Source organism: Giraffa tippelskirchi, chromosome 4 (assembly GCF_054371585.1).
Source record: "Giraffa tippelskirchi isolate mGirTip1 chromosome 4, T2T-mGirTip1v1.2.pri, whole genome shotgun sequence".
In the NCBI taxonomy this organism is placed as follows: domain Eukaryota; kingdom Metazoa; phylum Chordata; class Mammalia; order Artiodactyla; family Giraffidae; genus Giraffa; species Giraffa tippelskirchi.
This window is the reverse complement of record NC_137278.1, coordinates 193,559,466-193,571,161: the sequence shown is the minus strand read 5'-3', so window position 1 is coordinate 193,571,161 and position 11,696 is coordinate 193,559,466. Positions and strand designations below refer to the sequence as shown.

At 33.4% G+C, this 11,696-nt stretch overlaps 1 protein-coding gene across 1 annotated transcript; it reads right to left on the bottom strand.

Annotated features, from left to right (window-relative positions):
• Window positions 1–2,871: 2,871 nt before the first annotated feature.
• Window positions 2,872–7,650, bottom strand: LOC145544461 (NKG2-A/NKG2-B type II integral membrane protein-like). Its single transcript, XM_081587371.1, has 6 exons — window positions 7,400–7,650; window positions 6,912–7,010; window positions 6,306–6,359; window positions 5,620–5,771; window positions 3,788–3,888; window positions 2,872–3,452 (listed from the first exon to the last, which is right to left on the bottom strand). Exons 1-6 carry the CDS (start codon window positions 7,605–7,607, stop codon window positions 3,335–3,337), a joined length of 732 nt encoding a protein of 243 aa, XP_081443497.1. The 5' UTR covers window positions 7,608–7,650; the 3' UTR covers window positions 2,872–3,334.
• Window positions 7,651–11,696: the final 4,046 nt, after the last annotated feature.

Below are 11,696 nucleotides of genomic sequence, written 5' to 3'. Positions count from 1 at the left end.
ACCACAATGAGGTATCATTTCACGCTCGTCAGAATGGCTGCTATCCAAAAGTCTACAAGCAATAAATGCTGGAGAGGGTGTGGAGAAAAGGGAACCCTCTTACACTGTTGGTGGGAATGCAAACTAGTACAGCCACTATGGAGAACAGTGTGGAGATTCCTCAAAAAACTGGAACTAGAACTGCCATATGACCTAGCAATACCACTGCTGGGCATACACACTGAGGAAACCAGACTTGAAAGAGACATGTGTACCCCAATGTTCATCGCAGCACTGTTTATAATAGCCAGGACATGGAAGCGCCTAGATGTCCATCAGCAGACGAATGGATAAGGAAGCTGTGGTACATATACACAATGGAGTATTACTCAGCCATTAAAAAGAATACATTCAAATCAGTTCTAATGAGGTGGATGAAACTTGAGCCTATTATACAGAGTGAAGTAAGCCAGAAAGAAAAACACCAATACAGTATACTAACACATATATATGGAATTTAGTAAATCTGTAAAGATAACTCTGTATGCGAGACAGCAAAAGAGACACAGATAAATAGAACAGTATTATGGACTCTATGGGAGAGGGCGAGGGTGGGATGATATGGGAGAATGGCATTGAAGCATGTAAATTATCATATGTGAAATGAATCACCAGCCCAGGTTCGATGCATGATGCAGGGTGCTCGGGGTTGGTGCACCGGGATGACCTGGAGAGATGGGATGCGGAGGGAGGTGGGAGGGGGGTTCTGGAAGGGGGAAACTTGTCCACCCATGGTGGATTCATGTCAGTGTGTGGCAAAACAAATACAATATTGCAAAGTTAAAAAATAGATAAATAAACTAATTAAAAATAAAAAAATAGAAAAAAGAAATGTGAGTATTCATATTTAATTTTTAATTAATTATAAAAAAATTAAAATTTAAGATTTCCTCCTCATTCACACCAGCCACATATAATAGAGATATAGATTGCTTCCAGATTCATAGAAATTCTTTACAATTCAAGCTAGAAGGTAATAACCAAAAATGTGAAAACCTTTATCTAGTTTTAAGTTCAGTTACACATTTATAAATAACATATGAACCAAAGAAAAATCCACAAAGTTCTCAATTTTTATATGATTTAAAAGGAAAATGCAATAGTAAAATCTGTCTTGTGACATATTGATTGCCTTAAATGCATACATCACAAACAAAAAAAATAAGAAAGAATAAATTTGAGGAGGTGCCACTAGAAACAAAGTTAAAAAGCAATCTGGGTGAAATTAAATCCAAGTATAGTCCAAATAAAGGAGTAAAAGGAAAATAAATGTTGCAAAATCATGACAAAGAAAGCAAGTACATTAGAAATAAAATGGTCAATGTCATTTTCACTTGAAAGACAGTGTAATTGATTAAGGACATTTAAAGAAAAAATTAGAAGACATAAATCTTTTACATCTATAATAAATATGACAACACCATTATTGTTTTTACAGATGTTAAATAGATAAGAAAACCATATTATGAATATATTCTACTATCTATATGAAATAGAGAATGCCTAAAATATGCAATTTACCAAATACAGTACAACTCGGATCCTAAGTAAACTTAACATGTGTTAAAGATATGGCGTTCTTTGTATAAACTTCCTACAAAAAAAGTTCTAAAAACTCTAATGGTAACAGTAGTGAATAATAGCACTTAAAATTATACCAGGTCTTTCACAAAGTCTCTAGGTAAGATAAAAAAAAAAAGGAATGATTCCCAATAGAGCCTTGAGAACAAAACTTGCCAGCTTACATATTAAGGAACTCAGTCCTGTCTCTTTGTGAAAATGGATGGAGAAAATATTTTAATCTAAGTATGGTATATGCACTGATTTTAAGAGAAAGAAAATACAGAATGATCATTGTGGTTTCATTTCAGGAATGCTTGACTGGTTAATATTTGAAGTAAATAGGAATATTTGGAGGAAAAAACTTTATAAACTTTATTATTTAAATTTATTTATTTTAATTGGAAGCTAATTACAATATTGTGGTAGTTTTTGCCATACATAAGCATTATTTAAAAAAACATTTCTCATTTTATTGAAGAAAAATAAAAATGAAACACCACTGACTGGTTACAAAATTTATAAGAAAAAATAAATAATATGGAATTGCTTTCATAGTAAAAAAGTATGAACAAAGAATCCTTAAACCTCATACTTGATGGTAAAGTATTGGAATATATTCCCGTAATATAAGACTGGTACATATAGGACCTTTACAGTACCTTCTATTTGACATTGAAGATAAAAGCCTGCAGTATAAAAATAAGTCAAGAAAAAAACAAAGCAATGGCACCTGGAGAGAAGAAGTAAAATGTGATTATTTATAGTTGCAATATTTGTTTTTATTTTAAAAATCCAGAGGAATGTAAATTTGAAACAATAGAATTAATACATAAAATCAGAGAGGTCATTGGACATAAGATCAGCCTGTAAACCTCTTTTTTTTGTTTATTTCTGCTGCAGCAGTAAAAATTACCAAAAATTTAAAAAGCAAAGATGACATTTAGAAAAGCATGGCTATGAAATACCCGTATTTCTCTAAGATTTCAATATTGAAAAATGTAAAACATGATAAGTGGATTTCCTTGACAGTTCAGTGAATGGGACTCTGTGCTCCCCAGTATGGAGGGTGCAGATTGGATTCCTGGCTGGGAAACTAAGATCCCACATGCCACCTGGAGTGGCCAAAAATAATTAAATAAATAAAATAGAAAGAAATTAAGAGAAAACCTAAATTATTGGAAGGATAAAGCATGGTACTGATTGGAATAGTCAATATTGCAAAGGTGACTCTCTTTACAATTTACTTTAAAGATTAAATGCAGCCCCAAGCAGTTTTTAAAGACAGCTTTATTGAGGCGTGATTTACATAGCATAAAATTCATCCATTTAAAGTGCATAAACAGTTATTTTATATACATTTGCAACCATCACCACTATCAAAATCTAGAAAGTATTCATCACTGTTCACCCCGCCACCCCACAGCTCTTGCTCATCACTAATCTGCTTCTGGTCTCTCTTTTCTTATTTTTGATATTTCATGTAAATGGTCCTATACACCATGCAATCCTTTAGAAAGCTTGATTGCCATTAATATATTATTAAGCAAAAAAAATCAGACACCGAAGGGATGATATCTGTACTTTTTGGTGTACATATTAAATTTCAATAATTAAAAAAAAAAACTTCCATTATTAGAAAAAAGAACATAGTGCATTTTGAAATTTATGCAATCATACTATTATTTCCATTTCATAAGAGATGAAGTTACCCAACAGCAGCCAAACTTATTTTTTAATTCTCAAGCTTGTGCTTGCAAGTATACTTATTTGGGAATTCACAATCATCTGATTTTATGTCCCCCGAGGATAGCACGGCACAGTTTCTGTTCTCAGGTGATAAGTCTAATATCCTGTAATGGAAAGCATTGCATAATTCTGTTATGATATATGAGGACAGCTCATGAAGTTATAACATTTCTGTAAAACAGTACACAACATATACAAAATATAAAGATATTTTGAAAGTGTGTAATGGTGTTTTTAACACAATTTCAGGAAGAGTTTGTTATTAGGAAAATGGAATACTGAGTATCCCATTTTTAATAAATCTATCAACATTTTATTAACTTTCAACATCTTCCTTCATCATTGTGCAATTCAACCAAAACAAATGTTTTAATAATATTCTTAAAATATATTTTTTACTGCGTTCCTTCTCTATATAGTATTGTTTTTAAAAACTTACTGTAGTTTGCAAGTTGAGCCATTTTGCCACATCCACAGATGACGATGGCCTTCACGAAAGACTGGAATCCATGACATAATTGATAGGGACTTCAGAAATTTCTACACAAAAGTATTTTCGTTTAATCACTATGAAAGATTTCATTAATTCTTAAAATGCAAATAGTGTACTCTTTCATAGGATCCTGAGTTTTCTGAAAAAGAGAAGTATTAGAATCTAATCTAACACTAAAAATACAAAGGTGAAAGTTTTAATATTTGTCAAAGCATTAACCAATGTCTGTACTTTTGATTAAAAATAAACTCAAACAGTTATGTTTATCAGTTTCATTACTTTTCTTGTGTTCATAAGAGAAGTCTGATTCATGCAGTTTAATTGCTACCCACGGTTTCAAATTAAACATAGCAATGTTTTAAATGTTTTCAGATTCTGTGACATTTGTTTTTCCGGATACTGTGATTATATCACTGGATTTCGCTACTATTTTTCTCAGAGATTCAGCTTTAGAAGGAAATTAAGGGATTGAAATTGAGAAAATAAGTGACACGAAAGACAAAGTTTTGATTTTCTGGGACCCACACCATTCTTTGCCTAGATAAGCCCCAAATCAATCTTTTTTTCTGTTTTGCTGGAATCCGGTGGACAAGACAAAGGATCAGAGACTCATTTCTCTCTGCTCCTCCCTGCTAAGTACAAGTGTAAACACCGGAACTAACGAAAGACACAAGAACGGAGAACTCTGAAAGGTGGAAAGAGAAGGGTGACGTGGTTGGAGACTTAACAGCAGCTTGACTCATCTGTAACCTCTCATCATTTCTCCAGGATGAGACAACGAGGTGAGGTTAGGGAACAACAATTAGGGGCATCTTATATCTTCCCCCAAAGAAGAAAATGACCTAGATCTGCTAAATGACTTACCCAGCCTAGCTGTAGGAGGTGGCACAGATAAGCCATTCCATTTTTCCTTTGTGTTGAGGGGAATCCTGTCGACAATACCACATGAGCCTTACAAAGTGTCTATTAGGACACCTGCTAATAAGGAGCAGTTAGAGGAAGTTCTCCTCCTGCCCCCACAAAGAGAACTAGAGTTGGGAGTCAGGGATGGAGGTGGGGCCAGCAAAGAGGATCCCATGACTAAAAGTTCTGAACCTAGGAAGCCTCTTTTCCCTGAGGGCATAAGACTCCATCTCCACTCAGAGACATTGGATAGAATGGATTTTAAATGTTATATTTACATAATGAACAATGGAAATTGACAAACTCCATCTAAATGCAAGAATATGAATGAATTGCAAAACTAGTACATGGGAGTGTGCAGAGACTGAAAGAAGAATGCATATAGTTTGATTCTATGTGCATGAAGAGCAAAAACATTCAAAGACATTCTAAAACATCAAAAGTCATGACAGTGGGTAAATAAGGAGGACACAGAATGATGAGAAATTACAGAGAATAGGCTGCTGGAAAGTTGAAACTTCTAATCCATGATCTGATGTGTAATTACATGGTTCTATTTATTTTGTGATCTATATGAAAATTTATTATCTTACTTTCCTTGATATATATTAAAATTAAATAGCACAGTTTATTTTAGAATATGATAGCACTTGTAGAAGTGTGGTTTTCAGAGAAAAGCAAGAGTGGAAATAATCAAGCATGCATTCATAGGATAAAATATTAATAAAATATCATAAAGTTGTATTCCATTATTTAATAAAATAGCATGCCTTAAACAAACTACAAATACATACTAAAACACAAGTGCATTCTAACAAATATAATATTGATGAATCAAGCCTTTAACAAAGTGTTGGAAACATTTGATATCTTACCATTTCTTCTTCATTATCTATATAAAGCAGAGTAGAGTTCCTAGAAGCACAGGCTGTCAAACTCCCATTCCACGTTTTTTCTTCAAAAGTAATATAATAGCAGTTGTTGGAATATGTAAACCAGTCTTTTGGGCAACGATCATAATGGCATTCTGAGGAAAGATTGTGAATTACTAGCCAAAAAATGCTGAATTTTAGAAAATAAAAGTCGATTTACATATATGCATAGATATAAACATATCTATGTATATGCATGTTTATACAACATACCTGTACCCTCAAGGCTGGTACATATTAAACAAGCCAACACATACATTTACAGAAAGGGTCAGTCTCTCATAACACAATTTATGTCTCCATATAAAGCAAGCACACAGAAATACCCACCCTACACATCCTGAAAATCAAGAAATGAAACCTCTGCTTTAGAATAATAAACTGATTTGTCTCTTATCATATTATAGTAGAAGGAAATTAAAACCAATTTTCAACAATTGTTGTATTGTTCATATTGATCATATTGTTGTATAGGCAGAAGCAATCTCCGATAATCATTACTTATAAATATTTGTTGCTCTATTTTACAATTTACGTTCTACCCCATAATGTATTCTTATTTTCATTAGCCTAAGACAGAGACAAAATACCAACTGTATATATGCCAGAGCTTTAAAATCATTATGTACCTTTCTGGAGCCTTGTTATCCGAGAGGAGTTATTCTGTTCCTGTATTAGAGTAGCTACAAAATTAATCATTATAAAAGTTAATATTGCTCTAAATAAATCATAATGATTTTAGTTTCTGAGTTTAAAATTTGGTTTATTGTTTAGGATTAGAGTAATCTAAAATCAAACTGATTTTACCAAGAAAAATTAATGACGCAATGAAGATCTGGTGGAAAAAATATTTCAAAAACCAAAAGGAACAGATGCCACCACCTCTTACAGTATTTGTTTTAACCAGTATTAAGCAAAACCACTACAATGTTGTAAAGTAATTAGCCTCCAATTAAAATGAATAAATTAAAAAAAGAATTAATTTGTGTTTACCAATAAATTCTTTCAATCTCCTAATATATGTTTTGAGTTATGAAATCAGAATATACAAATACTTATCCTCAGTAAATATTTTGTGTTGTATATTTTTGACAGATTCAGAATTACCATTCCACCTTTAGTCTAAATGCATATATTTTAATGATAGGCATATTCTATAATATTATGAAATGTTTACGGGACTGACCATCATTTAAGTGAAAAGTTCCCCTACAGTTTTTAAAAAATGTACTTACAGGGAGTAATAATGATCATTGTTACCACAGTGGACATCAGAACAAGGCAGATGATTCCGAGGATCCCAGCAATGAGCTTCTCTGGAGGTGACGGTGAACCTGCAGGGAGAGAAAAGGAACTACTGAGAAAGGAGTGATGGGGGCAATTGTTTAGAGAGAAGACATAAACTAGAACCCATGTAAACAGAGAGTTATGTGTATAAACTTGGACCCCAAACTCAATTTCTACCACTATAGTCTTTCTTTCAGAATATACCATTGCATTTTCAGCAAATATAATGCTGCATTAGTTGTTGATTAAAGACTAAAAATTTCAGCAATGCCAGAATGAAAGTAGTTCTCTGATTTCACATTAGATACCATACCAATTTTAAGCTCTCTTCCTCAAATGAAAAATATGTAAGCTTATCCCCTACTCTTTCTCCACATCTTTGCACCCCAACCTCATATCCTAGAACAGTTCCACCTAGTGACTGCTAACATTTTACCTTTGGAGTGGTAGTTCTCCTCATTCCCTTGAAGATTCTGAGAGGTCTTTTGAAGACTCTGGGAAGCATTTTGAAGATTTAATTCTGCATATATTAATTCCTGCTGAGTTATTGAAATAAAACCTTTAGAGCCCTTAGGTTTTATTCGCTGTCTCTCTGAGTTCTTGACTCCCTTCAGTTCTGCATAGATTACTCCTTGGTTATTCATCTCTGAAGCTGAGTGATGTCAAGGACTGTGCTCTAAGTGAACTGAGGAATGAGTGGTGTATGTGAAACAAGAATCCTGCTGCAATAACACGGGCGCGGCAAAGAGCTTAGTGTTCGCTTTGCACCTGAACAAACTTAAAGCCTGGTTCTGAATTCCTTGGAACTTCAAACAAGCATTTCATGATAGAACACTTTAAAAAAAAAAAGATATTCTATATTTGACAATATATTATTGGTTAAACAATGAAAAACAACAAATCAGGGAATAATAAAGAAGTTTATGACCAACAATATCCTCTTTAAGTTAAAGTTAGATTCCACAGAAATATTTTAACAGCATTAAGTGCTTGTATTAAAATGACAATATTGTGTATTACAAGAGAGAGATCCAACAATAATTTTGATTATTTTGAAATCCAACACTGGTTATAGACTGAGTACTTTAAAGATGAAGATAAAGTTGGCATTTCCTGCACTAAATTACAGTATATGGTGACTTACATTTATTTATTAAAAAGGGTACCAAATGGTCTTTATTTTGAATGGCTGAGGAATTCTGAGAAAACTTTAAAAATTGAGGTACTACTTCATGTATTGAAAAACTAAACATAACCTAAACAATATTAAAAATAAAACAATAGAAAAAGACTAAAAAATACTTACTTTACAAAAGTATTTAATAATCGATTTAGTGGCTAAGGTCTGAATCCACAAAATGATAAACAAATATAGGTCATTCATGGAAGAACACTGTTGGCTCAAACTTCCAGAAAGATCTTATAGATGTCAGTCAAAGTTAGTAAAGGTCATTTTATTTGTATAAGCAATGATAATTACTTATAAAATCCAGAAAACATAGCTTAATAATTCAGTCAATGGATGCATTAGTCAGAAAGATCTGGAAATTAATTATGGATTTGAAACTTAAATAAGTGTGTTCTTTAAAAGTTATTTAGTGTCTAGCAACCTATATTATTAATCTAACATGGAAATAAGAATATGTAATATATAATGCATGTTACACTGAGCACTCAATCTGGTACCTATACGTTCTCAATAAATATTAGTTTTTAGCTACTGTTTAAGTTACAGTTTCTGTGTTACTATTTCTGATTCATATCAGTTAGAGCCTGGAAAGCAATTTATTAAACAAGAGTGTCTTTAATTAGTACAGTACATCTTTTTTGAAATGTTTGTTCAATATTCTTAAAAATCTTTTCATTACCTTCAGTTAAGGTTATATTAGCATTTAGGAAGCTACTTCATCTTGATTTTTATTAAAAATAAAACTGATTTTATTCAATCTAAGTGCATATGTAAAGAATTATGTTTGGCCTTTTTATGCAATAAATTCTTTTCCAAGAATCTATTTATAGAAGTTGAGAGAAATATATATTAACATATTATTATACAAGAAACCTACCTTCTACTGATTATAAAATCCCAAACTAGTTGTTCTCTGTCAAGATGCCTGTAGATTTCACTTAAGATTATATACAAATCCAAATATGCACTTGACTAGCATTCTACAGACACTAATTTGAATACTTGGAGAAATCTTCCATCATATTTGATATTTTATGGTTGTTTTTTACCCTGAGTTATTTTTTTAAAAAACTAACATTATACTTTGATTTGTTGTATATTAACTATACCTCAGTTGCTTCATATCTAACATTTGCTAGTTCCCACTAAGTGAGATGTTCTAGTAGAGAGACAGGTGAGAAGGGACACATACCTTCTGTTGGCCAGAAAGTCGTGCATCCTTTAGTGGGGAGGTCAGGTTACTCTCATAAAAGAGGCCTGCTATGGCTGGGTAATAAAAGGAGACATTTAAATACATAAATCCAGGACAAGAGTAAACAATGTCTGTGACCTTCACATACTGCCTGTGAAAGCTCAGAGTGAAGTGAGAGTGGAAAAAGTTGATTTCTCATCAATGTGTGACATCAGGTTTGGACAGGAAATTCTCACACTTGGGCTATTTGAAGAGAGTTTAGCTCATCACACACCTCCAGAAAATAGGAAACTTTGGACTCCAGTTGAAAGGACAGATGGACCTCTAAGTGTGTTATTTATATTTTCAATTTTCAAATGCCTCTGAGAAATTATTTCCATATTCTACAAGACCTGAGGAAATTGAGGTTTAACCACCCATGCAGTTATCTTGCTTCCATCTCAATCATATAGAGTGCAAACTTAGAATACTTCAGGCTTTTCTTTTAAAACTGATTGCTAAATCTTAGCAGTATGTATGCCTTTTACTCACATCCATTATTAGTTCATTTCCATTGTCATTAAAGAAGTTCTATGAATCATAATCCCATTTTCAAGAAATATTTAAAGATATTTGTCCATAATTATTCTGAGAAATTACTGCATTGCCAACCATAGTGTACCTGGCACAGAAGTCCAACACTTTCAAAATACCATCTCTCTTTCTCTGCCTTAGTTCTTACATTCAGCTTTAATCTTATTAAATAAATATTTTAATGTATAAATTTCCTCTGATAAAAATAAATTCCCCTCGAAAGGAGAAATATAAACAATATTAAATGTATCGTTATGACATAGGCTGAGATATTAATTAACTACTCATCATATCAGATAACTCATCACTTCCCAGCTACCCACCTTCAAAGTTTACATTCCATCTTCCCTTCTCTTTTTGTTATAATGGAAGAAGTATTAGTACTTTTAATTTCTATCCACCCATTCCTACCTTTAGAGACGAAATGAGTCACACAGGCATGTCCACTGTTGATCACCATCAGTTTCGTTTACTTTCCTAGTTTCTTCCCACTTCTGTTTCCTCCTTAGGATTCACTTTGTTAGTCCTTTACAACATGAAAAGTGTCAGTTCTTACCCCCAAACTGAACCGTCTTCAGACAACTTGCAATCCAGCATTTTTCTGAGTGCTCAAACCAGAAACCTGGGATGAAATTGAGGCAGGGTCATAGAGGTTTGTGATGTAACTAAAATTGGAAGAAAACTATTGGCAATGTCAAGCTATGTCCAATATGCTGTCAGAGTAGGAAATGGAAGCCCACTCCAGTATTCTTGCCTGGAGAATTCCATGGACAAAGGAGCCCGGTGGGCTACAGTCCATGGGGTCATAAAGATTTGGACACAACTGAGTGACTAACACACACATTAAATAGGTCATGATTTCATCCTCAAATCCTCAATCATGTCTAGTGGTCTATATTTTACTGGGAATATTTATATCACAATATAAACCCAAGTTAAACTATGCAGTTCAAGAAAAGGTAATTTTTAAACATATCTAACAAAACAATGGAAAGGGGAGGAAAAGAAGACTTAAACCACAAGATAAATGGCACATGCAAATGAAAATGACAAGAAAGCAGGTATAACAATACTCATATCAGATAAAGTAGTCTTTAAAACAAATTTCATAATGAAGGACAAAGAAGGACACTATGTAATGATAAAGGGATCAATATAAGAAAAGTATATTATACTTGTTAGCATATATCCACCCAATATATTTAGGAGGACCTAAATACATAAAACAAACACTAAAGACATAAAAATAATAATTGAAGGGAATACAATAATAGTGGGAGATTTTTAACACTGCACTGACATCACTGGACAGATCTTGGACATAAAATCAGTAAGGCAACAGAGAATCTAAGTGACACAATAGAACTGGTGAACTTAATTGATATCTACAGGACATTACATACAAAAAGCCCAGAGCATCCTTTTAAGTGCACATGGAACATTCTCAAGGATAGACCATATGCTACTGCTAAGTCGCTTCAGTCGTGTCCGACTCTGTGCAACCCCATAGACGGCAGCCCACCAGGCTCTGCCGTCCCTAGGATTCTCCAGGCAAGAATACTGGAGTGAGTTGCCATTTCCTTCTCCAGTGCATGAAAGGGAAAAGTGAAAGTGAAGTCGCTCAGTCGTGTCCGACTCTTAGCGACCCCATGGACTGCAGCCTACCAGGCTCCTCCGTCCATGGGATTTTCCAGGCAAGAGTACTGGAGTGGGGTGCCATTGCTTTCTCCAATAGACCATATACTAGAACACAAAATATGCCTTAAGAAATGTAAGGGG